Source organism: Amphiprion ocellaris, chromosome 23, assembly GCF_022539595.1.
Source record: "Amphiprion ocellaris isolate individual 3 ecotype Okinawa chromosome 23, ASM2253959v1, whole genome shotgun sequence".
NCBI classification, from domain to species: Eukaryota; Metazoa; Chordata; class Actinopteri; family Pomacentridae; genus Amphiprion; species Amphiprion ocellaris.
The window spans coordinates 9560217-9588169 of NC_072788.1; the positions used below are offsets into that span (position 1 = coordinate 9560217).

The 27953-nt window shown below is 41.5% G+C and overlaps 1 protein-coding gene across 2 annotated transcripts; it reads left to right on the forward strand.

Annotated features, from left to right (window-relative positions):
* The first annotated feature begins 326 nt into the window (after window positions 1-326).
* dhx15 (DEAH (Asp-Glu-Ala-His) box helicase 15) lies at window positions 327-27780 on the forward strand. 2 transcript variants are annotated; one of them, XM_023277817.3, is made up of 14 exons: window positions 327-496; window positions 2729-3053; window positions 4240-4433; window positions 4738-4897; window positions 6178-6396; window positions 10002-10169; window positions 17280-17366; window positions 17754-17903; window positions 18381-18489; window positions 21962-22153; window positions 23210-23332; window positions 23415-23605; window positions 25115-25284; window positions 27100-27780. In XM_023277817.3, the coding sequence occupies exons 1-14, from the start codon at window positions 489-491 to the stop codon at window positions 27215-27217; spliced, it is 2214 nt and encodes a 737-aa protein (XP_023133585.3). In that variant the 5' UTR covers window positions 327-488; the 3' UTR covers window positions 27218-27780. The 2 variants fall into 2 exon arrangements, with proteins under 2 accessions (XP_023133585.3, XP_023133584.2); XM_023277816.3 differs by lacking the exon at window positions 327-496 and adding an exon at window positions 505-661.
* Window positions 27781-27953: the final 173 nt, after the last annotated feature.

Here is a 27953-nt window from a genome sequence, read left to right on the forward strand (position 1 = left end):
GGGCTTCTCTGGGAGACTTTTGTATATTTATGCTATCTATTTACAGATTAGCATGGCTGGTAACATACAGGGAAAAAGCCTTACATGTAAACTAATTCAGGGAAATTATGTTATATTATAAATTAGAGGATTTTAAACTTCTTAATATATAAAGAAACAGAATATTTTCAGACGGGATGCTACTTGTTTGAGACGGGCCACAGACTCGCAGAGGGAGGTCGAGGCTGGAGGTGCGCCGCTGTGTGTGTGTTTATGTGTGTTTGTGTGTGTGTCTATGTCTATGTATGTATGTGTGTGTGTTGTTTGGCGGGCAGATCATCCCGACGGGGCTGAGACGCGGCAGACCTCCTGTATCCTCCCCCACATCCCCAAACCACCGCATCGTATCTGCAGGCACCGCGACGGGCTTTGACGGAACGCAGCATGTGCAGGAGTCTGTAACGGTTCTCCCTCTAAATCTTTCGAGTCATTTTGTCAAAAGAATAATAATGATGAGGTAAGAGCTTCCGGTCGCCATTTTGCCGGTGTTTAACGGTTTGGGCAGAATCTGCATGGAATAATTAGCCACTGTTTGGACCGATAGCGGTGGCAGGATGTCCAAGCGACATCGTTTAGATCTGAGTGACGATTATTCGTCGAGTAAAAAGAGGTGCTCCGATGGGTATGTGAAGCTAGTCTTGGCTAATAGCTGCTGCGGTGATTTTGATTGCTATGGGCTGTTTGTTGTTGTTGCATTGATGCTAACTAGCCTCGCTAACTCTTAACACATTTAGCTAGCAAATTGCACCAGCGGGGAGGGAAACGCGTGGTTATTATTGACAAGCTAACAAACTAAAGAGGGCACCTGTTAAGACAATAAAGCTTCACTGTCCAGCTAACCACTTTGGAGACAGTTATCCTGCACCGACCTGGTCTGGTCTACACGTGGCTAATATTACATGCTAGCCAGTGCTAGCTTAAACGCTGTGCCTTTAACAGAAAGGTCATAATATTCACAACATGTCATAATGAACTCTTGGTTGCTATAGCAATGCGACGCTTCAAGAATGAGTCAGGAAATGAGTGTCGAAGCGGCACACAGGGCTGCTAATTAGCCTGGCTAATGCTTGTAGTACTATCAGATGTCACTCGTGTCCCATCACAACACTTTTCTAGAAGCCCGGATCATTTCTGGATCGCAGTGCATTCACATGAGACAAGACTGTAATAAGTTGGAGGACTCAGGCTGAGGCGCCCCAGCTCGTCTGTTGTGAAGTGCCACTGAAAATACAAGCTCAGGGTCACTGCTCCTGCTCTGCATTTGACCTTATGGAATAGTGAAGCATAACAGAGACATCTCATGGGCTTAAATAAACAGTGCATGGTGTGAATTATTGTAATTTCACTTCAGAGTGCAGAGAGATGAGCGCTGATGTGCAGAATGCAGCTTCTACACAGTCAAGGACATGATTGCTAAAGAAGCTTACATTCAAATATTTGAACCTAATAATATACCCCAGTCCCAGTAGTGAGCTCACCTATTGTACCCTATAAAACTAACAAAAACAGCAGCTTGTATTGAAATATTAAGAAGTAATGGGGTTGTGTTGTATTTATATGAAATATGTGAACACATGTTAATATGAAATGTTTGGGTTTTTGTGCATCTGTAATGTACCAGAAATGACAAGCTTATTGCCAATATTCAATTTAGACTGAGTTTATCTTTAGGAATATCGCCAACTAGGGCTGAAATGTTTGAGAAAAACATCTAATAGTCTGAACCCAATAGTTTAAACTCTGGGTTACATGTGCTGCTAAATGTGTGTAGTGTGGCCATGACACTGTGAGTGTGGTGGATGATGCAGTATACATTGATCAATGGGCAAGCCTAAACAACTCCTAAAAGCTTCACTCTGCTCAAATTAAATAAAACTGAATTGCAACATTAGTCTTGTGATTTAATAGCCATGCATCAGATATTCTTACTCGCAGCCTTTGCATTTTGCTTGCTGCATTGTTTCAAATTGCATTTACAATTTGAGATCATTTAATTGTTGAGCCCTAATATTCACTGTGTAATAGATTTAAAACCTGTCATGGCGGAAGGGATGGATTTGTGAAAACACGGGCACAAACCTGCAGACATGCCGATATCATTTATTTTGAATTGCAGCTTTTGTGATTTGCTAATTTCATTGTTTCAGATTGTCACTTTTAATTTGAAATCGATCAGCTGCTCTGCCCTACCACACATAAACTGATGCAGCAGTGCTACTACTAAAGTGAGACTCATTCACACCTTGCCATGCACTCACACCAGCGTTTGACCTTTGTGCAGTCAGCTTCACTGCAGTAGCTAGCTGTATAGTTTGAGAATACTCTTCAGTCAACACTGCTAATGTGAGGATATAAATACTTCACTAAATGGTCTGAATCTATTACATATATCTCTCAGCAACAAGAGAAAAATCGCTGCAGACAATTAGTTTATTCATGACCTTTGCATGCTACACTTGATTAGACTGCTTTTTGCCACCGTGAACAAGAATGTGCAGTAACCTTTTCATGTTATTTTTAAGAGAAGAACTTGACATGGCCTAGCATTTCGCTCCATGTTGTGCCTTCTCTGTTAGTTTTGCGCATGCATCCATTTGACGGCGCTTTGTGGCTTTGTTGGAAACTAATTTGGTTTGTTTGTGTGGCAGTGTTTCATCGCATCTTGACCTCATGCATCTTCCTCTTACAGGCGTGACAGGGACAGAGACCGTGATGAAAGGTCGCGGGACAGGGACCGTGACCGAGATAGAGACCGTGACAGGGACAGAGATGTGAAGTCATCTGTGGTGGCCACCAAGCCAGCTGCAGGCAGTCTGGGCTTCCTTAAGCAGCCTCCCCTACAGCAGCAGATCAACCCCTTCACCAACCTGCCCCACACGCCACGCTACTATGAGATCCTCAAAAAGCGGCTGCAGCTGCCTGTCTGGGAGTACAGAGAGAGCTTCACTGACATCCTGATGCGAAACCAGTCTTTTGTGCTGGTGGGAGAGACCGGCTCTGGGAAAACCACGCAGGTAGAAAAAGGCAGAATATTTAGCATTTTTACATTACGGCAGTTAGCGGTCGCAGCCAAAAAATACGTTTTCTGTAATGAATTGACTCAAATGTGTCACATGAAATGAAAGCTTGAAATTCAGTGATTAAAATTGGTATAATTATATCATTAAAAACAGGGTGGATTGAACAGATGACGTGCTTAAAACATTTTCTTTCTGGAGTTGATTCCCAGTATGTGGTTAAGTTTTTGAGTTCTTAAAAGAGCTGAGCTGTCTGTTTTTTTCTGTTTTTTCTTTTTAATTTGCAAGTGAGAAGATTAGAGTAAATCACTAGTTGGGTCTTTGCCTCTTCCTGAGGTGAATATAAACTATCTTCAAAACACTTCTCAAATGAAGTGGTATAATCTGCTGTGAGATGCCAGAAAATAATTGTCTATTTTTAAATTGCACAGAAAAGATGTTTATGTGGTCAGTTATGCTTACATACACAACATATGTTGATCAAGGACGCAGCTACTTTTCTGTATCTCTAAGGTTAGTCATGAGGTCACCGGTGATGCATTTAAGTTTATTAATTAATAATCTTTGTTAAAATTAGATTTACCCAAAAATGAAAGAAAATGTGAATAAAAATCAGAGAAAAATCACTAAGTACCTCAGCATTAAGATTGGCACTTTGTAGACACATTTCTACATTTTCTCACAATTTTTAATTAAAAACTATCATTACTTTGCAGCTTAAATAATTGAAATCAGAATTCTAATGCAATTAATCATGCAGTCCGACTGAGCATTCCACCCAATGTATTGCTTTGATTAGGGTCAGGTCCTGTAAGTGCAAATAACAGATTTTAATATTGTCTGTGTAATGTTTATCTCTTCCAAACCAGTCATTGCCATTTTTGTACCTCTGATTGGTTGACATTTCAAAGACTGATAAGATTTGAATCATCTCTAAAGGGCAGTCATCCAAACCGTAAAGCTAAATAGACTGAAAGTAAGACTTTTCGTTCAAGCCTCTCACAGCCAGCTGCTGCAGTTTTCAAGCAAGAGCATACCTTCGGTGAAAACAGCGAGATTAATCGATAATGGCTTTGCAGGACATAGAACTGTATTAAAGCGTATTGTAAAATCTCTCATTCTAGTATAATATCTCATGTTTGCTGCTTTTTGCTCATTTGAAAACATGTCTGCTGTCCCCCAGATCCCTCAGTGGTGTGTGGAGATGGTGCGCTCAGTGCCGGGACCAAAGAGAGCCGTGGCCTGCACCCAGCCCAGGAGGGTGGCGGCCATGAGCGTCGCCCAGAGGGTTGCGGATGAGATGGATGTCATGCTGGGCCAAGAGGTGGGCTACTCCATCAGGTTTGAGGACTGCAGCTCGGCCAAGACTGTACTCAAGTAAGATGGATGTTTTGAAAATCAAAAATTGTCCTTCCTTTTATGAATGCCTACAGCTATGTTTAGACAAGAGCCTTCAACAAGTTATCCTCTTCAGTTCATTCAATAAATAACACGTGGTAACCGACATGGATGAACATTTTTGCGCTGTTCAGTTTGTAGATGTGAGTATATAATAAGTTGTCTTATTACTGGTGTTGATTCAAAGCAGGTTTTATCAGATGAATGCATTTGTTGTACATGATGATAAACCTTACTGTGTCATGGCTGTCCTCACAGTGCTGCTTCTCTCTTGTTCACTCAGGTACATGACAGATGGAATGTTGCTGCGGGAGGCCATGAATGATCCCCTGCTGGAGCGCTATGGTGTCATCATTCTGGACGAAGCCCACGAACGCACTTTGGCTACAGACATTCTCATGGGGGTCCTCAAGGAGGTGGTCCGTCAGAGGTCTGACCTGAAGGTAAAAAAAACAGCTCTGAGTTTATTCAGTTTATTCAGTGCATTTGTCTTTTTTGGCCTTGATTTCAAGATCAGGTACTGCAGTGCGTTTTAAAGCAGGTAGATTCATTTTGCTTTGCAGGTAGTGTAAGTTTTTAAATGGTTATCTGCTCAGACCCACTTTATAGTCATTGCATTTTTTTCCACAAATGTGTCCCTCTTCTTGCCTAGAAAGCACTGTTCAAGCCCTAAATATTACTTCCCCCCCAGGATACATTCAGTGGCAGTCAGTGTTTATGTCCCTCTTCTGTCACTCCTCTCTTTTGTCACATTTTTCCGACAGCGTCCCTGTGTCTGACAGCTGTGTATGTGTTGAAATGCTGCTGTTAGACTCCGAAAAGCACATCTATTCTGCACCACAGCAACAGTGGAGATTGCTCCCAGAGTCATCCCCCATTTTAAGCCAGCCAACCAAGAGGAGAACAGAAACATGTCTGCGTGGATGGGAGCGTTAGAGGCAGGCAGAAGTTTTATAGGCTGGAGTGTGCCAGACATAATTCTCATAAAGCAGATGGATAATGACTAGTTGTTTGTCAGTGTGGAATCAAAGGTTAGATTGTTGCTCGCTGAGTGTTAAATGAGGTCTAGGTTATTGGGAATGATCATCCACCCACAACCCTCTATCTCCTTCATCCCTATCGCCTACCAAATTTGAAAGTTTAATTTGCCTTGATTAAGAGCAATTATGATGTCTTGCAGAGCGTAAAGCGAAATGCAGGGATGCTGGCCCCTGAAAATGTTTGAGATTGAAAATGGGAGACGTGTTTCCCATCAGAATCCTAATGCACTCTATCTAATGACTCTGGAGAGAACATTGTGTACCCAACATCAGGAACAAGGACTGTCATAGCTCTGTGTAGGTCAGTGACTTGGATTGTAATGCCAAGTTCTACATTGCAGACACCAACCTGGGTTCGTGCCAGCACCCTCACCCTAAATTTTAATTCAGACCATTATCCCTCCTGTATAGGGTTTTGCACTCTTCATCTATCCTGTATTTGGTTGCACCCTCATCTACTTAGTATGTGTCCTTATCGCCAATCATCATCAAGCCATATAAAATGTTAACTGATTCTTCACTTGAGTGCTCACTCCCATAATCACTGCAGTCATTTACACTCTGCTGTCTTTACTTTTATTTTTATCTTTACTTTCACCTCTTTTATGAATACATTGCACTTCACAAACTTGTCACACCTTACTCTCTCTCTTTCTCTCTCTCCTGTCTCCTTCACCGTTCAGGTCATTGTCATGAGTGCAACGCTGGATGCTGGCAAGTTCCAGGTGTATTTTGACAACTGCCCGCTTCTAACCATCCCCGGGCGCACACACCCAGTGGAGATTTTCTACACGCCGGAACCAGAGCGGGACTACCTCGAAGCCGCCATCCGCACTGTGATCCAAATCCACATGTGTGAGGAGGATGAAGGGGACCTTTTGCTCTTCCTCACTGGACAGGAGGTAAGACTTAAAATGACGCTGTGTCATGGATTACCTGTGCTGTTCTGTACAGGTTTTTTATCTTTCGAGACACTGTTGTCAGATACATGCATACCTGCAGGTAATGATTATTATAGCTATCTATTTGTTACCTTTAAAATGCCAGAAAATTGTGTCAGTTACAGTTTTTTAGAGCCCAAAATATGGCCAGTCCAAAACACAGTGTTATATAATTTGCTATAAATGTGCAGTAAATCCTCCCTTTCTCATTTGAGAAGCTCGAACTAGCAACTGTTTGATATTTGCGCTTCACAGAAATGGAAATGATTCGTCGATTTTATCTTTCACACATCTCCAAAGTAAAGAGTTTGCGTATTAATCTAATTACACAGATGAGTCATATGGTGTCATGAGCCCACACACGTGCACTCTCTGCACAGGAAATTATTAATCCTCAGATTGATAGATGTTAATGCTGTGACTGTGCCTGTTCGGGAACTACCAGGATTTGTGCACTGAGTGGGAAAAGGCAAAAAAAAAAAAAAAAATGAGTGACCCAGATTCTGCCCTTCCCACAAATCTCTGAAATTAAGTCATTTATTATTTTTTTTCCCTCACTGCAAATGTTGTCCACTGATGTGTAATGGAGGGCAGGGTCCATGCCCAAAGTGATGAATTTGGTCACAGCTGGGTGGACACACACACACACACACACACACACACACACACACACACACACACACACACACACACACACACACACACACACACACACACACACACACACACACACACACACACACACACACACACACACACACACACACACACACACACACACACACACACACACACACACACACACACACACAGAGAGAGAGAGAGAGAAAAGCATCCACAAATGTTTCAATCTCCTGATCACTGGACAGGAGAAGCCTGTCGGATCCAGCAGTGCCTGTGTCGGTGTGATTATTCTCTGAGCACTTTGACAAAATGGTGTTGGATACCACATGATTACTTCAGGTTTACTGTCATATATGTTTAAAAGCGCAGCTGCACAATCAAATGCGTGCTCAAATGTAGCTGCCTCGGCTTCCATTTTATTTGAATGTACCGCTTTTAGACATCCATGGCAATAAACTTGATTACTTGAGGCTGTAAAGGAGAATGTAGCTGGTGGAGATTGCAGTAACATGTTGGACTTGATTGTAGTATTCACACCTTTGTTGCACAATACCAACTCTTCATCAATACAAATGTTGCTGTGGCTTCTCTGATCACATTTTGTGACGGGCTGTTTATTAGCAGCAATTATTTGTCACTCAACGCTATCTCAACTGTTGGAGAGCACCTACGTCACTTTTTATTTCTCAAAGCAGGATCAATATGTGGCTTGTTACAAACAGGATAAAGTCATTGGAGGTACGGTGTTTGAAGTGGTCTCCTTTGAGGACTGGTAATTGATTTTAGATTTAGTGGTATCCCAGCTGCTCGGATGGCCAGAAACATTAATAGTCACTGCTATGAATGAGCAGAAAAGTCTGGGATATTTGCAGGCAATGTGTTAAAGATTTTTTGCAGTTAGATGTAATTTGTTGATTTATATTCCACCCCCCCGCACTGTGTCAAGCTCAGGCATTACTGAGAGCACTCCCACGGTGAGTTCATTATCACCCCCTCGTAATTGGGTTAAAGAAGTTAATGTGTGGTAGGTCTGGCAGAGATGGTTGTTCAAAGGGTGCAGCAGCACGCCCCTCGAGCGCTTCTTAACCTCTTCAGTCTCCCAGCAACTTTGATGTAGACTAATGATTGGGAGGCAGATCCATAGCAAAGCCATAGACTCTTTTTATCTGACGGTTTAATTTATAACAGACGAAAGCAAGCGCACAGGACCGTGTTCCTCTCTCTTCCACAGTTTTTCTGTGAGATTTTTTGCTTCCACAAACAAATAGAACTGAAGCACCAACTCCAAACAAGAAAGTCGAAACTTATCACAGCTGTCGAGCAAAGATAAGTCCTAATATTTAAGCTTCCCCCTCAGCAGCTAACATCAAAACATGAGGATTGGCGGGGGGGTTGTTTGCTAGTCAAGAGGAGTCCCTAAATGTGTCGGTTATTAGCTTGGCTGTAGCTTATTGCTTCTGGGGTCGCAGGGAGAGCTGGTGGACAGGTTCCCAACACTGGCCAACTGCCCCTATGTGTGTACATACACGCACACACACATTCTGTCTTTATGTCCCTAAGGGACAGACAGCCAGCTTGCTTTCAGCGCTTTGGCAAAGAGGTCCATTTTTTTTCCTCCATGGCAGCTGCTGCATCCAGAGGCTTGATAGGCTATTAATACTGAGGCTAATTTTACCAATCCATTCAGATTTACCGTTTTCCACTTGTCAGTGTGTTGATTAAGACGCACATGGCCATCAGCGGGGTTTGACTTAATGCGATGAACAAGGGGACAAACAGGGCTAATAACACACTTGCAGTCCAGAAGGAAAACAGGAAACATCACTGTAGTAGTTTCTCATGTCAAGGCAAGTGCGGCTTCACACAGTGGTACAAATTAAGCCAGTTTTAGTCATGCTGAAACTAATTTAAGCACAGTATGTTTTAAGGAAGGTAAACAAAAAATGTCTTCAGTGTGCCGTTTTCTTGGCCGACTTAATGAAAGAAGCACGCATGAGAGGTTGTGATGTAGCCATTTGTGTGACACTAAGCACAGCAGAAAATAATTTTGGAATCAAAGAACCTGTTCCTCCGTGCCTTCATTGAGGCTGCATTGCTCCCTTGGGCCTGCAGGTGGTGCAACAGTATAGGCTGTAATGTGACACATATAGTAAGTGCAGCTTCATAAGGATTAAGTGGTTGTTGCTGGGAAAAACAGGAAAATGGTTCGGAACAGTGGGAGTTGCTTAGACATGAAATGTTGTTTTGACCCATTCCTGAAACAACTTTCAGTAATAATGAAGAACTGAAAACGTGTATGTGTGTCTGGAGGTGGGTAAAATAAAACAACTTTTCCTGTTAGTGAGGCGGGGGGCCTGTGGAATATGTATATTTAGTACATTTAATATTGTATTCTAATAAGCCTTTGGAGAATGGGCCCTAACGCTGCTCTCGCTATCATTCTTTCTTATTCCGGCTGCTACTCAGGGCCTCTGTCTGTCTGCCAGCCCACCGGCTCTAGAACGTTCAGCTTCGCTAAACTGATCTGCCATGATTTGCCGCTGGTTATGCATCAGTGCTGCAGTCTCATATCACATTCCCCCCTACAATACTGCACTGTGGAATAATGAACCTTGTTTGAGTCTGTCTGGCTCTGTGTGTGTGCGTCCTCTGAGTGTGCGCGTCCATGTTTTCCATGATTGCTGCATTTGACAACAGAGCCACAGGGAGCTCAGCAAAGCATACTGCAGTCCAGGTTTAATTTCCTCCGTCAGATGGAGCGATAGTTAGAACAAATGTACTGTAGCGGGGAACCACAGTTTCCCCGGCTGCCTCCTCTTGCCTTCCCCTATCATCCACATTCACTGCCATTGTTTATCCAGGTGTTGTTGAGAACCTGTTTGATTTTGGTGTTTGCATACACAAGTGGCGCCCGGATTAATTGTCGTGTTTCCATCTTTCAGGAAATTGATGAAGCTTGCAAGCGAATCAAGAGGGAAGTCGACGACCTGGGGCCTGATGTCGGCGATATCAAAATCATCCCGCTGTATTCGACGCTGCCTCCACAGCAGCAGCAGAAGATCTTTGAGCCACCCCCGCCCAATAAACCAAATGGTGCCATTGGAAGGAAGGTATAGCTGCCCTGTTGCTATAAAAACACAGAGGGGGAGGTTGAAGCGGGGAGTTTGAGGGGGAGAGGGCAAGTGAAGAGAAATTGAGTGCAGTTGGTGTAGAAAGGCCAGATGGGGAATAAGGTGGGTAAAGTAAGAGAGCTGGAAGGTAGGGACTGAAACTTTTTTCCCTTTCTCAGCTTTAGCGCAGAACTGACTCACACAACATATGCTGCTTTTGTCAGCATGCGATTCTCTGCTCTAAATTATAACTGGGGTATTACTCACGCCCTCTGAGCCTGAGGAAAGTACTGCATTCTCAGTCAATTTTATCTTTCCACTACATTTGCACTGCTGCTACTCAAAGAGGAGGCCTAAGACCTTTGCTGTCCGGAACCGTGTGAAAGGTGCGCATTATACGAGCTGACCAAAAGCAGGACTTTTCTTGCTGCACGTTGTAAATCTTTCTTCAGTCACTTAATCTCAGAGGAGTGAATGATCCTGTCATTGATACAGATGCGACAGAGTTCCTCTCTTGTGTGTGACAGTTTCCATTGAGATGGGCTCATTACCAGAGTAGCAGCACCACCTGCACTGTCACACTGTTGGCCAGGGATCTGACAGAATATCGGAATATCATCACTGCCAGTGAACGAGCAAACATTCACCCCCAAACATCTGATAGGGGACGGTGTTGATGAATGACTCATTGCTACAACCCCTCTAATTGACGCAGATCAGGCTGACATATGAGCAGTGAAAATATTAATGGGCTGTCAAAGTTAAACACATTGTGATACTTTAAAAACGCTCAATTCAACCTGTTTTTTGTGCCTATACTGTAGTCGTCTAAGCAATGTGAATAAGTATGCATTTAGTTGTCATTTTAATAAGTAATGCTTGACACATAATGCAGTTTTTTTTGTCAACTTTTTACTTCCAGCAGGGTTTTCTACCATCATTTGGATCAAGCATTTCACACAAGCCCCCTCTCCCTTTACTGTCTTAAGTCTTATATCTTCCTCAGGCTTTCTGTTTGGGTGAGCTGTATGCGGGCTGCTTGGGCTTAAGAGGCTCAGCATTCTTAGTATTTTGATTACCCAATATTGGATAAGATCTTTTTCAAAAGTTCAAATATCATTCCCAGTGTTTGCCTTTGCTGTTCAAATGGATGTTTACATGAAACTTGGCCATGGTTTTGTGGGGACATCCTTTAATCTTACTTGGCTTTGTCAGTGGCACCTGTTTGGCAGTGAGTTTGTAGCCCCCGTTTTGATGATTTTGGTTAATTTGACAGCACTGGAATGTGTTGGCACCCTGGTAACTTTTCCATGACTTTGGGATAGCGGTCTCACTCTGACTTTTTCTTCACATTTTAGCACCAGTATTTGGTAAAAAACACCACAGAGAGCACTAATTCATGTGCACAAATCACAAAACACCTTTTTCATTTTGCCTAACATCTTTTCCAAACTGAAATGTGTATAATTCTTTAGCCTACATACTAGAATGAAGACCAAATTAATGGGACTTGCCAGTAATGAAGGTGTTTTGACAAACAATAATGAGTTAAAGTTAACATTGTTGCTTCTGGCTGCTTGTAAAAGTCCTTACTCTGAGTTTATTCCTGCAACATCAGACAGCAGCAGGATTCATATTGGTGTTTCCAAAGTTGAATGCATTTATGCGTGTGGAACAATATAAGTAACTTCGTTAATGACTTATCATTTTTACTGATCCACAATACTTAGACAGGATCAAATTGCACATCACATTGTGTTCTTTTCTTCACTTTCGACATGTAAGCTGACAGAGCTGATAGTTGCAGCATTTGTTTGTTTGCGTTATTATACTCGACGTACTGTCCGATCTTGCATGTAAGACAAATATTGCACAAGGAACATTAATGTAAATGTGATGTTTGTCTGAATGACCGAATGCCGTCACTGCAACAGGCCTGTGAATTCACCAATATTACGTATCTAATGTCTGAAAAGGAATTGTATATCTAATGTGGTAGAACCAGGAGTTAAAAATGATCTGCTAGCAGAGAGCTTCTTGAATATTGATGGTATTACTTTATTCAGCAGCATCTCTGTGATTCTCGTGTAATTTGGTGATCGGAACTGTTATCCCAGCATCCACTTTTAGCTTCAGAACTGCACAGTTTATGTCCTCTTTTTTTCCTCGGGATCAATTTGTCAGGTGCTTGTTGAATTGGTCGAGGTGGCATCTAAAGTTGGCGTGCTTGAAGCAAATGTGCTTCTCTTCAGTGTCTGACTGAGCGACTCATCAAGTGAAAAATGCAGAGATGTCATCCAAGCCAGCCCAAGAGGAAGTAGTGAAAAAGAATTAAGGTTCACCACATCTGCCACTATGCATGTTAACGACTGCATTAGGCACCCCTCAATTAACATAAAGCGCTAGCTCGTCATTGCTCTATTTCTCCTGGAAAGCCACTGATCTTCCATTTTTGAACAGTTTAATCATTTAAAACAAAGGCAGGAATTGACTAATTACAAACAAAGACTATAATCTCACTTTGCTTTCCAGCGTCTCAAACATGGCTCCTATTGAGTGCGCCGTGATGAGTGTTTGAGGATTGTTTTTAGCATTGTCATGTTTGGAATATTCCCTCAAATGTCACTTGTGATTCTGCCACGTATCAATAATCATGTATTTCAATAAGCTTAGAGTGCGGGCATGTCGACGCTGCTCTAGGCATGTTCTTCTTTTGCCCGTGTCAGGGGAAGGTTTTTCAAGGTATTTGTCAACAAGGCTGCGTTTCCCAGCAGGGAATGTAAAATATGGCCCGTGTTAGGTATAGTACCAGCTCTCCTGCAGGTAATAACCCAGAAATAACATGCAGAGATGATGCTCTAATGATATTACTGATGAAGAAGCCAGTGCAGCAACAGACTGGAAGGAGCCAGCCTGCGTTCAGTGTAATGGCCCTAGCCTGGATAATCCTTCAGAATCAATGCAGTCAATGAGGCCACCCATATGATCATGAAATGTGAGAGGGTGTCATGTGTGGCATCTGCTGGAGCACTGAGTGTGTCCCCAACATCCATTTTTTTTAACTGGACTTTGAGGCATTCCAAGCCTTTCATCCCTTGCTGGGATGTTGGTCGCTGGCATATAGTGTCTGTCATGAAACACTGGTCAGTAGGTTTTTTAGCCAGCTACTTTAATTCCATGCTGCCACTGTGGGTAATTGGTTTCACAATGCCACTGCAGGAACAACCCATTGCCTTGTGAGAATGTGGCAATTTTTTGGTGGGCTAAAATTCCGAATCACAATCCTTGCCATAGATTTAGTTTAACTCATCACATGACTAGTTGATGATATGGTGACCTGATTGGATATCCTGTCGCCTCATCTGAAAAGTAAAGTCCAAAATTATAAATCTCTGCCTTGTTTTTTAGCTCTGATTTTATTCAGTTGAGAGTGGAAGCTGTAATTTGCATCTCAGACACTTTAAAGCTGCTTTAAAGATGTTGGTCCACTCACTGTCTTCCATTTACAGAAATTACTCAGTTCTCAGTTTGTTTCATTAAATGCATCACAACCCTTTACTTTTATGACAATATTATTTCATTTGCAGATTTTTTTTCCCCCTACATTTTCAGGTTATATGTTAACTCCTCCACTTCTGGTGCATTTTATACATTTTCATTTCCAGTCGCTCACTCCAGTAATTTAAAAAGCATTAGTTCAAATGTTGAATAATGATTATCATTGTATCTGTTGGACTCCTCTTTTCAGTGATGTTATGATACATCTACCTGACAATTCATGCTTGATGGCACTGTCAGCAAACCCCTGGAAGTACCTGGATTTTTATTTATTACAAATTTAGTGTCAGGAGTTTGCTGCAAATCAGACGATGTGAAGAAGTGAGAAAAGACGATAAAGGTGACATGTCAACATCATGTTTTTTGTTAAATTCCTGCTATGGAAATAGACTATGAGTTTGCCTTCTGGCTTTAGCCTTTTTTATTATTGGTTGTTGATCTAAATTAAGTAACTCACATTTGTCATGGAGTGTTGTTGCCAGTCGCATCTAGATGGCCAAGAACTGCATGTATAAGAAAGAAGCCACTTGCCAGATACTGCTGTCTGATCAGTTTCTTACCAGCCTTTATTACCATCTCTTCATTTGTCAACGGGAATACTAAGGGGAATGTGCCTTTCGACAGGTGAATTACTCGAGGTCAGGGGCTGAATGAGGGGGAAAAAAAGGCCCTCCCTAGCATTAATAACTAAACAGTCAGGCATTCTCAGGCTGGAGAGAAATCCTCGCTTAAAAGGTGGGATTTAAAAGTCTCTAAGGCTCACAGCTTGAAGACAGCTGAAGAGGCACGGCTACAAAGGAAGTGTGTCAAGTGTGCAAAATTGGTTCTGTGGACCTGTATCAGCAAAGACTACAGAGAACTGTTTGGTTTTGTGCTTGGCATTTTATCATGAAGACTACCAAGGAAGCAGGCGGCCAGCGCCAGAGTGACTGCATAGGTCAGCCTCCAGCTTCCTCCTGTCTTGATACGTGTTGAGCAAGTGAGCAAGTAAAAAGATTTCAAAGTGTGGAGAGGCATTTTTCCAAACGCCCACTTACATATTGAGCTATGACACAGGAGCAGCAGTTGCCAGTAGAGTGGGCCACGACCCAGCCGCCACAGTTTCAAGTGCCTTGATGAATTTAAAGGGTTTCTCTGTCCAGTCAGTTCCCACTGTTATATAAGGAGAACTCACCCTAGCGGCAGTCAAAGTTCACACGAGAGCAGCTGCAAATCCGTCTCACCCTCCTCCCCTCTTCCCTCTCCTCTCGTTTGTGTAGATGCTGACAGGGAGAGACTCACTGGGTGATGTGACTCAGTGGATGTTTTTTTTTTTTCAGCTGTCATTTCTCATGGACATTCCTGCAATAGGGGATAATTGTAATAGATGAAGATCTGAGATTGGGTAATGGTTGTTCACAGTTTCCTCACTGGTCTTGTACTTAGATGCTGTTTTTCCTTTTCTGTTCTTGTACTATTTCACTGTACAAAGACAATAAGGGAATAAAATTAGATTCTAAATGACTGTGATATTGGAACTACTATAATAATCTGTCTGGTGGTGAGGTCAGTGACTTCCACAAAGTCTTGAACTAAATTTAGTGCAAACATTCACTGTGCCATTTGCCTTTGGTTGCCGATCGGCAACGACAAGCCATGCACAGCTGGCATGTCCGCGGACAGCAGTGTTCCACATATCATAAGACATGCACTGTGTTCTCATGATGGACTTACAGCTGCTCTCATTTGGGGGAAGAAAAGATGTTTGACTGAAAGCGGTAACCATTGTTGAGCTCTCAGTGTGTTAAAAAGCCAACCGCCTAGGAGGAACCATTAAATCAACTGTTTTCTGTGGTTTTCAAAAACTCTGGAAGAGCTTTCCAAGAGAGGGAAGCTGACATCTCAACAAAACCAGAACCATGCTGGGGACAGTCAGATATAAACTCCAACCACATCCACACAACCGAAATGTAATGTATCTGGATAGGACCCAAGCCAGCTCTGTACACAAATACGTAGATGACACATTGAGATGGATTGCAGAGACTCTTTTGGTACTTATCCTGTTGGGCTGCACTAGACAGTGTGCAAACTGTGACGTCTCTAGCTTCTTAAGTCAACTAGTTCACATCAGAATATTTGTAAGATGTAAGAAAAATGGATGTCTATGTCCTTTTGTCTCCCTTTTGTTCATGCCTCTGATTTTCAAGGACTTTCTGGGCTTTTTTTTCTTTGCTCATATCACATTTTTACTCACTGTGGGCTCATTTTCACCTTAATACAAAGTCCGGCACCTCTATTGAAACACCACAACCATGACTAGAATTAGATGACTTTGAAATGTCTTTTACACAGCATAACAATGTTAGTGTCATAAATCATAAAAAAAGACAAAAAATGTTTTCTTATCAAACAAAAATCATTTACAAAAACATGGAATCAGCATGTTCAACATTTATCCAAGTGTCCCGAGGTGTTACTAATCCAGGAAAAAAAATGAGGTCACATAATAGATATTTTACTATTTATATTTTAAATTATTTCTTCACATACTAGTTTCCTATTTGCTCTGTGCACACAGCCTGCAGTTCATTGGAAAAGTTCATCAATTTTTGTAGTTAATCTTCCACACAGCTGTGCCAAAGAATGCATTTTTTTTTTTCACAGAATCTAGTTAGAGCAGACGGTAAATTTTTTTTTGTAATTTTGATATGAGACATGCAGAATAAAATGATTTTGATGAAATATGATTTTAAGCTTAGATTTGATTAAATTTCCCCACAAAAAGACACGCCCCAGATCAGTACTTAAAAGACCGTCGGAATATTTAAAATCCAGCGATTGCTTCTATTTTTAGTTTCGAGCTCTGGTAAATTGTGTAATTTTGACTTTTTTAAAAAAGCAACATGTCTTAAAGCCACAAATGGGTTTTGGGGTTCAGAAAGGTTGAGAGTTATTGATTCCTCAACCGTTTCACTGTAAACTGTCCAGATGGAACCACAACACTTATGTTGCCTGTTCTACAAGAGGCCAAAGGTCTTTGTGAAAGTGCAGAAAAGTAGAGAGCTACACTGCCAAGGGACTTTGGGCAGAAAGAGTTACGCTCCACTGATAGATAAGGAGAATTTAGCGCTACCCTCCCATGGCAGAATAAAGAGAAACTCCATAGCAGAGAGAACTTCCACGTAGCTAAACAACGTGATGCAAGTGTATAAATACTGTCGCTCCTCTCCCATAACCTGGTGTTGTGTGAGATTCTGTGCACTGCCTGAACAAAGAGACGCTGACTTCACGATCCTCGGTTTCAGTGTGATTCTTCTTCACCCGCATGGTATAAAATTGAAAGACAACTTAAAATGAAGAGTCCAAATTCAGCTCTTCACTTTTGTTGAACATTTTGCCAGTAGAAACTACCTTAATTCCTGAATTCTCCAAATAGTTTTTTGCCCTGTCTTTGACTGCAGCTGATGAGCATACCTGAAATTGATTGCGAGCATCAGAGTCTCTGGTTTTTTCAGTGCCTCTAAACAGCCTGGGTGGATCATGTCTTAACTCGTGCTCTCGTTTCCGCAGGTCGTCGTGTCAACAAACATTGCCGAGACGTCCCTGACCATCGATGGCGTCGTGTTTGTAATTGATCCCGGATTTGCCAAGCAAAAGGTTAGCTTCCCTTTCCTCCGCACCACCCCCATCTTCTCCCACCACTCTTTATCAGCTGTGATCATCTGCGTCTGTTGCCTGAGAATCCCCAGATAAACACAGCAGTGCACACCTGACAGCGGCAAAGATGGAAAAGCCTGTTATTTATTCCTCTGACATTTCACCAGCCTAGAGCCAAGTCATACACATGGCACAAAAAGAGATTATATATGCACTACGGTGGATTTTGTGTATGTTATTGTACATTTCTTGTTAGCCAGTCTTATATTTACTAGATTTGTGAATGTTGGTATTTGTTTATCTACTTCTTTTTAACTTCTACCCATATATATATTCATTTTATTTTATACTTGTGAAATGTAATTCACAGATCTATTTTCCTTTCAGGTGTATAACCCACGTATCAGAGTGGAGTCTCTTTTGGTTACAGCCATCAGCAAGGCTTCAGCCCAGCAGAGGGCAGGTCGTGCTGGACGAACATGCCCAGGAAAGTGTTTCCGCCTTTACACAGAGAAAGCTTACAAGACAGAAATGCAGGTAAGAAAGACTGTACTTGGAAAATTATAAAAATTGGACGAGATATAAACACATGATTGATTCCCATATCTTTCATTCTGCAGTTTCACGAGCACTTTGTTTTCCCCCTGAGCAGCCTTCTAGCTGAAAAAGCTTTCTATTATGCAACATTTGCGCTTAGAACTCCTCGATTCCCAGTTCAGCTGAATAATAACTCCAAGATCCTGGTGCTAATCCACACCTTTCCCACTCTTCCTTATAACCTGTGTTACCTATACAGCCACCTTGTGACAAATGCTCCACTTTAACAGGCTAATTCCTTCACATCAAGCAGCTGGGGAGCTTTTTTCAACAAGCTAAATTGCCCTTCGAATGCCCGAGACTCCGCGTCACTGTTCAAGTTGACATATGAGTGATGCATGAGTAGATAATAAGCACCCTGACTAATTCATTTTGAATTGTTCCTGGGGCTTCTTCTGTGCCTCTTAACTGCCACAGGACAACACGTATCCAGAGATCCTGAGGTCGAATCTGGGCTCTGTGGTGCTGCAGCTGAAGAAACTGGGTATAGATGACCTGGTGCACTTTGACTTCATGGACCCACCAGGTCGGTATTAAAGCACAAACCCTTTGTCGATGTTCAGTGTTCTGCATGTTGCTTTGCTTTGTTTTAAACTACCCATTCAGTGCATTTACCTTCTGCAATTAATTGTTTGTGTGGTACTCTCAAATTGCCTTCACACTCACGGGGGATTCATAGGAAACAGGCATTTGTTGGACTCAGAGCTTAACTATCAGAACCAATGCCTAAATGTAACCAGATACGCCACTTGCTAATTTTTATTCCTGACAAATCAGCTGCACTGTTAGTGTTTTCTGCACGTTTTAAACCACACATTCACCAACCAAGACTAAAATGTTACATAATATAACTTAAATATCAAATATGATTGAGATAATGATATTGGTTTTGATTAACGTCATGTGAATCAGGACAAATGCAGGAACAAACGGTTCTGAAATCAAGCAACCTTTACTTGAAGTGTTGCTTTGATGAATGATATCAAATCTGGGTTGGCTGCGTCACTTGGGAGCTCGGGGGGAAAAAAATGACAAAGCAAAGAAGGGATCTTGGCAGACATCAAATAATACATAGTGAATGTTTGGAGATTTGAGGATATGTGCTCTGACAGACATGGACTACATAGTTGTATTTTACAATTTTTATGAGCAGTCTACTTTAAGTTTATATTATGGATGTTCAAAGTGAGAAATGAGTGATGTGTGGAGTTTGTATTCCAGCTGATCAGTCGGTTTATGTGCCAGCTGTCTCTGTTTTCTATTACATCTGAAACATGCTGTACGCACGCCAAAACTCAGACCTATGTTATGGCATCCTCCAGGAGAGTATGTGTTCCTACATCTTCCAGAGACCACCCCTCCTTTCCCTATCCTTAACCTCCCCCTCCCTCCCCCCTTTTCTCACCATAATATAGTTTTCATCTCACCTCTGAGATTAAACCCATCTCTCCCCGTCCACTGTGGCAAACGCCATTTTGAGAATGAAATTGGTTACATCAATAGCAGCGCTATCACCTCGGCTATTGCCTTCCCTTTATATTCCTCCAGTGAAACGTGACTGACCTCCACCCCCACCCCCACCCCCACATTTCTCACAAAACGCAAGGGTATACGTCAACATATGGGATTGGCCTTGTCTGCGGAGTCTAACTGGGAATAGTGGGGTGAAGGAAAGGGGGAGGATTACCTTTTTATTTATTTGATCCACTCGGGGCAGAAGGTTTCTCCTAAGTAGCTCCTGAGCAAGCTGGAAGCTAGTTGGGTGCAACAAATGAAGTCTACTTTAAGTCTGAGAGAGTTCCGAGATCGGTTTCAGGATATCTATTTACAGTGGATCAATTTTGATGTGTTGTGTCAAAGGCCTATCTCTGAGAAAATGGACAGGTCACAGAAGTGTCTCTGGAGAGTCCAGCAGTCGATATCATGACATAAGTTTTACGATTTTGTCTGTTGAATTTCTTTGTTAGTCTTTTTCAGCATGTTTTAAATCCTATGTGGTGCATAGATGGACTTCTTGAGGCTGTAGTGTTTGTTGTGGTAATACAAGGCCAGCAAACATTTTGTACCACTTCTTGGTGTTTGTTTACAACATATAGGCTGGATTTGAGTTAAGGCATTGCCTCGCTGATGAGAAAATATATGAGCTCCAAGCGCCAGTGGTTTGTTGTATTTGAGCTTGTCCAAATGTTAAAAGGAACCCTTGATTTTTCCTCTTACTGTGACATGTTCAAATGTCTAGTTTATTTCTGTTTTTGCCCACCGCGCCCACTAAACACAGGCGTGACGGTGTGAGCGGGACAACCAAATGGAAAATCCAAAAGAAATAAGTAGCGAATTTACACAAGGACTAGGCTGGGTGGGATTCATTTTCCTTGTGACATTTCCAAAGAAATACCTTTCAAAGCCAATGTGGTTTAATGTACCTTTAGCCTTTCGCCTCATTGATTTGGCCCCTTGGTTAATATATCGGATTCTTGTGTGTTGAGGCAGTCAATACTTACTTTCTGATGAGTCGCGTTGGGTATAGATTGAATTTCCACACTGGTTCATCATGCTAGCAGTACTTGGAAATCAGATTTTCACCTTTTGTTCAGCCTCACATAAGCCACTGGTGTGGCGAGTAATGTGGCCAGCACTCATTTTGTGTATAAAATAAATGAATTTTTAAAAAAAAGTAGCTTTGATGCCCCAAATCAATATTTGTTAATCATAAAAAAGGCCTCCCTGCTGTTTGAAATTGAATTTTTTGGGAGCACTTGAGAGAAATGAAAGTGAGCGAGCACCGCAGCCGGTGCTTGAAGCTAATTTTCAGTTAACATGCAACTGGTCATTAGGCTTCAGCTCTCGGGAGCCAAAGGTCAATAATTGCATCTGGAGGAAAAATCTTTTAACCAAACGGTGGAAGCCTTTTGTGTTGAAGCATTAAGTAGAAAGTTCCCTTGTAATTGCATTAGTTGTTTAGGATTGCCTGAGCGGAGGATGAAAAATGAGCTCTGCCATGATTACTTCTCCGCTAAGTTGCTGTCTAGCGCAACTCGGGCCTTCTCATTTTGATTCGCCTCATGCTCTCTGTCACCAAACCCACTAACAGCTTCCCTTTGTTTGAGTGTTTGTGTCTTTTCTTAACTGACGTTTGTCGTCTATTAAACGTCCGAGTACAGCAGGTGATGGAACTCTGTTTTCTCTGCTTTGTTTTCTAGGATTTTCTCTTTTTTTCCAACACTCTGTTGATTGATCAGGCTGCAGATCTTTGTTACTAAGTTAACAAGAAACTTTATGTCTTAGTCAATAGCTGCTGGACCACATGGCATGGAATCAAATTCCTGAGCTGAAAAAATCTATTTCAATTAGTACATTTTTATTTTTGCCCTGAATGTTTTTTCAACAGTTTGAAAAGTTAGGCTTTGACATTTAGTTGCTTTAATGTAAATTTTGAACATTGTGTGTTCTGTTTTCATGGAGTTACTTATATTTAGTCTAAATGAAGACTGCGCAGCCTTGATGCAAGCTTAATTTGATTGTGAGGACAAAAACAGAAAAATAAACATACTTTAAATGATCAACCAGCCAAATTTCACATATACTTTCTTGCCTAAAAAATGTTAGACTAACCTTGATTTAGTTTGAATAGTTTTATCTAATGTTTAATGCTGGAGAAGATATTATTAGGTACACAAATCTAAATACAGCTGCTACTACGGATTATTTTCTTAAATATTCACATTTGTGTAGGGAATTTTTCACATATGATTGATTATCAAAGTAAGTAATTTTCTGTTAACTAGCCAATCATTTCAGTTCTAAATGTAAACATGAAATGCTAGAGTATTAATTAATTCTGACACGTGTGTGAAAGGGCTCCAAATTGTCCTTCTCAAGTGTTGCTGCAATGAAAGAATGACAGTTTTGCAAATTGTCTGTATCAGCCATCTGTGTGTGTTTTGCCCATGGGCTTGGAACATTTTAATGGCCCATCTCTCCCGTTCTGTCTCCTCCAGCCCCAGAGACCCTGATGCGAGCCCTGGAGTTGCTGAACTACCTGGAAGCTCTCAATGACGATGGTGACCTGACGGAGCTGGGCTCCATGATGGCAGAGTTCCCCTTGGACCCCCAGCTGGCCAAGATGGTCATCGCCAGCTGCGAATTCAACTGTTCGAACGAAGTCCTCTCCATCACTGCCATGTTGTCAGGTAACACTCAGAGCTGGTCAACTGTGTGGGTCTAAGCTGCTACTCTTTCCATTTCCTATGCTCGTGGATCATGCCTCAGAAACGACCAGTGAGCGTAAAGGAAATATACAGAGCAGCTTCTTTATCTTCTGTGTGTGCATTTTTAGACCCCTGTTGTATTTGAGTGGTGTTGACATGAGGACAATGGACCGTACCAAAAATTAGATTTAGTTATTGTATGCCCTCATTAACAAGACTTACAACCAACTAAATCCAGTCCCCAGATGTTGAAGTCTACTTATAAAAAGTGTAATGAGTACATACTGAAATTTACTACAAGGCAAATAGAGGATAAAGTCAGTGGTGTCAGCTATTATTTGTGAAGAAGGGGAAAAATACGTGTCTGTACAAAATGTATAGGTGTAGCTGGAGCAGCACCAGCATGCTACAGCAGTAATTGCACTTTGGGCTTGCCAAAGCAGAATGCTGCTCATTGAGATGAATCTTGACGCCTTTGAAGGGAGTGCGAGGGTCTTTGAGAGTGGGGAAATGGATTTAACTAGCTGCTGGACGTGGTGTGCACTTAAAGCAGGTGTTTCAGGATGGCAGGTTTTTGCTGAGTTCATTAGAGTAAGCAGCAAAAGTACACCTGAGAATGGTGCCGCCACAGCAACCAACCATGAGACTCAATAAACACAGCTTTTATCCATTAAAGCCATAATCAAGCAGGTTTGACGTTAAGCAATTCGGAGTAAGTTCACAGAGGGGAGAAGGGGAGAACCAGAGTCTGCATCACTGTATTAGGTCTGCGAGGTGGGACGTTTGTTGGTGCATGTTGTTGCAAGTTTTCTGTATCTGTTAGAAAGCCACACTGTAGCGGATCAGGACGGAGAAACCCATCCTCCTTGTCTTCTCTTTGACCCTCCTTTCCTTTTCCACCTTAAACACTTGGGAATGCAATGTGCCCTGTGAAGTGCTCTGTGCCTCTCTTGAGCTGAGGCCTTGTTCCTCTCTGTGGGATTTGCTTAACTTATCCCTATGGGCGGCTGTGTTGGGGCCTATACCAACCTTGTTTAGTCCCACAGTGCTTCGTCCGACCCACGGAGGCCAAGAAGGTGGCTGACGAGTCCAAGATGCGTTTTGCCCACATCGACGGAGACCATCTGACGCTGCTCAACGTATACCACGCCTTTAAACAAAGTGAGTGGGCCAATTTATGTTTCACTGAAGTTTCACATTGTTTAACGTACTGTCAAATCTAACTTTCCTTTGTCTCACACAGACCACGAGTCCACTCAGTGGTGCTACGACAACTTTGTCAACTACCGCTCGCTGATGTCAGCAGACAACGTACGGCAGCAGTTGTCCAGGATCATGGACCGTTTCAACCTGCCGCGAAGGAGCACTGAGTTCAGCAGCAGAGAATACTACATCAACATCCGCCGAGCGCTGGTCACTGGCTTTTTCATGCAGGTCGGTGGAATCGGGCTCCTTTTTTGAGGTTCTTTGCTCCTGAGTATATATGCTGAAGCTGTTGAGCTTGTGCCTGGTGCAGACTCCAGGAGCTTTGTTTTTTTTCTCCCCTTCTGATAATCGAAGGAGAACTCTCTGAATCTATTTGGTAATGTGAAGAGCTAATAGATCCAGTCCTAAACCTCCCGAACTGCTCGCAGACTGATCAGCAACACCCTGATAAATATCAGACTTCTGACTGTTTATAATAATCATGCAAGCACCTGGAGCAGCACTGTTGCCAAGCAGTGCTAAAGATTCTAGCGCTTGCGGCTAATGATAGCTACTCATAATAACACTAACAGCAAAAATCTCACTTCCACTTCTCACTTAACAACAGACAAACCGTTTTGACAATATCTTCCTAACCATATTCACAATCCTTTAGTGTTCTGGTTTTGTGTTTTTTCTTTCTTTCACGATGCAACACACAGTTGGTGTTATAGCAAGTTGTTGTGCCACAGTTCCTGTCGTGTTTACATCTGAGATCACGTGAAGTGACACACATCTTCCTCTGACACATAAATCTCAATATTATCATGCCACGTGTGCTATTATTTTCCAATCATGTAGTGTGCGCGTGCCTGAGATTAGAATGAAAAATATCTTGAGTTTCTTCTTATGTGTGTGATGTAACCAGATTTCGAAATGTCAGGATGTTAAAACTCCCGTGGTGTGAGCCTGTTATTAGCTGTTTAGTCTCTCAACACTTGTTTTCAGTGTCAGCCACTATTATTTTCCCCTTTGTTATTTTTGGCCACATTTCATATTTAAGCAAACAGCTTTTATATCCAGCTCCACTGCAAATCTGATGCTCATTCAAGTTTGCCCTTGTTGAATTTGATCATTTGAAAAATATATTTGTGCAAAACATTTGTATGAGCTGAAAATGTAGCTGAGGGCTGCTTTAAAGTAAACACATACACATCGTGTGCTGCTTTCCTCTAAGCACATAACAAGAAATCAAATCAATTTGTTTCTCGCTCAGGGAAACAAATGGCAGTTTTGCAAGAAGCCGTTTTCAGGGCTACCTGAAACAAGCAACCTGACAAGTTGAATTATGGTGTTAATATTTAAATATTTGTCAACATTAACCTTTATCTTGGAGACAAATTTGCAGCTCATGTTTAAGCGTTCAGTATTTGAGATCATGTCTTTGTTTGGAAAGGCCTTTATTGAGACTGATTGCCTTGGTTAATCATGACCGCCACTGCAGCTCGACCAAGTGTCTACAAAGTGCGGAAAAATCACTCACTAGCCTGTTAGAAATTGGTGTAGACTGTCATGCTACTTTTTTTCATCAAAGCATTATTAATTTACTTCTGAGGTTTTGATGGGTTTGTATAATTAAAATATGGACAGAAAGTAAATTGAGTAATAATAAAGGATATTTATGTTCTAATGTTTTTTTTTGCTGGGTCTCTGGATTTCATTGGTTTTGCTCCTCTTTTCTTCTTGTGCTGCGAACAGATTGCTCACCTAGAGCGCACCGGCCACTACCTGACAGTGAAGGACAACCAAGTCGTACAGCTGCACCCCTCCACTGTACTGGACCACAAACCAGAGTGGGTGCTGTACAACGAGTTTGTACTCACCACCAAAAACTACATCCGCACATGCACAGACATCAAACCAGAGTGGTAAGCTTTTCATTTTTAACCAGACCGGCAAATTGTAAAGAAAACTGCAAAATGTATTGTATAATTAAAGCAAAGCATGTGTCATTAAGCAATGCATTAGGGTGAGGCTTGGGTTTCTGCTCACAATCACATCCTGTGTTTTGGTTCTTAAAAAAACATCACATTGGCTTCAAAATAGTGTTTTTTTACATTATGTTTAATATTTGTCTTTAGAATGAAAAACTTCAAAAATAGAATGTTTTCAATACAGTTTAGTCCTCAGAAAATGCTTGACTGGATATGATAAACCTTACAAGTCTTAACATGGCTTGCTTTGTGTGCTTATAAATGATTCAGTTGTACCTTCATTTATAACAAGAATGGCATGTAGTTAAAGGTAATTGCAAAATGTATTGTATAATAAAATCAAAGCATTTGTCTTCAACAATGCATTAGCGTTAGGATGTGTGTGTGTGAACGTTAATGTTAAACAGTCTGGGTCTCTGCCCAGTCACACAGTTTTGGCTATGAGAAGTCAATGTTTCTTTAAATTATTGTTGTCTTTTTGTTTTATATGAGTGTGTCTGCACATTTTCTTAGACCTGTGTGTAAAAACATTCTCAGAAACTGGGTGACTGTATGAGAAAGCCCGCAAGTCTTAACGCTGTTTGCTTAGTGCACATATAAATGCCTTAAAGAGCAACACACAGCGCCATCACTGAGCGCTGTACCCTGATTACTCTGTGCTTGTACAGCATATCCACTTGGTGCTACTGTGAATACCCACCCAGCAAAATTTGACTGATTTTACAAAAAGTATTTAATAAGGGTTCAATACTGTGAGAAAGTAAGCAGTATTCTCTGCTCTGAAACACTGAGCCATGCTATGAAGCTGTGAACTAAATTGCCTACTACAATAAACTAAGCACAAGAGACAACTCACACTCACTGGTGGGCATGTACTACAGACAATAGCATAAGCAGTGGATTATCTGTAAATTCCAATTGCTTGAGATGAAAATTTGTAAACTGCATACTGTCCAATAATCACTGCAAAGGAGTTGTTCAAATTTAAATAAGGTGACCGAGCTGTTCTGCAAGTTCTGGCATCCAGGGATGATGCATTTGTTCGATGAAGGTATAGTTAGCTAGTATGCTGTAGTAGCTGAGATGACTCACAATTGATCAGGAGAACCACTGACACACTATAGTTTATATAGCGTTCGTTTATTGAACACTGTAAGGGCTCCAATGCATCATCAAGCTGTGCAAAAATTATATTAAAAGTCTCGCTCCACAATTTAGTGTGCATTGACATGTGTGTTTAGAAACAAATCTATGAATTTCCCTTATTCGGAATTCAATATTCAAAGTTTTATTTGGAGCCGACACTTAACAACTTGGGCTGTGGTTAGTGAAAGCCTTCACTATCAGTTAATCTCCCAATTATTTGGTCAACTAATCAAATGTTATGAAACAGTACCTATTCTTTCCCACCATAGTTTGCTTTTGCCAAGGAGTGGAAACAAAGAGTTAAAACAGTTTTAAATTTGACATTTTTGGGTATAAAATGACTGAAAAAAGCAGTAAGAGTGAAGAGTGAAGAGTGAATGAGTAAGACCTAATAAAAATGGGATGCCAGCCTCACCATTGTAGGGCTATGGCGAAACTGCAACTACAATTTCTCTTCCCGCTCTACGACCTCGTACAATTACAAATCACATTATTTGCGCCTGCACTGGTAGTCGCCATGTGAATATGGAGGAACAGCTTTCTCCCACAAGTAAACAGTGAAGACAATTTTTGTGACTAATGTTTACTTGCTTTCTTTCCTAGGCTGGTGAAAATTGCCCCGCAGTACTATGAGATGAGTAACTTCCCCCAGTGTGAAGCAAAGAGACAGTTGGAGCGTATCATTGCAAAAGTCTCATCCAAGGAATACACTCAGTACTAAGAACGTTTGCATGTGCTGCAGCAGCATCCCCAGTATCTGTACAAAGTCAAATCTGAACTCCATTTGAGTGTTCTATATTTTTTTTATATCCACCAACAACCTCATTTTTGAATTCTATTTTTGTCTCAGTGTACCTGATGCATTTTAAAAATGATTGTTGGACTGTGTTCTGTTACCTTTAAGGGCCAATTTGTGTCTTTTTTTTAATATTTTTTCCTCAAAGGAAATAGGGTTAAGCACTACTAGAAATGAATGGACTACAAATGACTGCTCGTCAGGAATTTAGTCATTACCCATTCTTGTCTGAAGCATGATATGTGATGTAAATTTCAACATTCCTGCTAAAGACATCCATAATAACAAAAGCCGGCTCAAGATTCTTTGCTGTTGCTTTGCTTGTTCTGCTAAAACAGCATTAATCTATGGATAGGCCTTTTGATCAAATGTAATTTATACTGTATTTTGATGCAGGCGTAATTTAATGTTCTCTTGTCATGGAGATACTAAGAGGTTCACATTTCCTGTCAACTGTTCTACTTAATAAAAATGACTTTGAAATAAAACATTTTTTTTCTGCTGTCAGCATTAAAATAACAGGATAATCTGTACATAAACTTCTCACTTAACCCTAACATGCACACGCACGCCGAGCAGTCGCGCCTTGACCTGCCAAATCCAGCTCGTTTCCTGGCTCTTCAGGGAAGTTAAATCTTCTTACTGGGATATTGATAGCTTC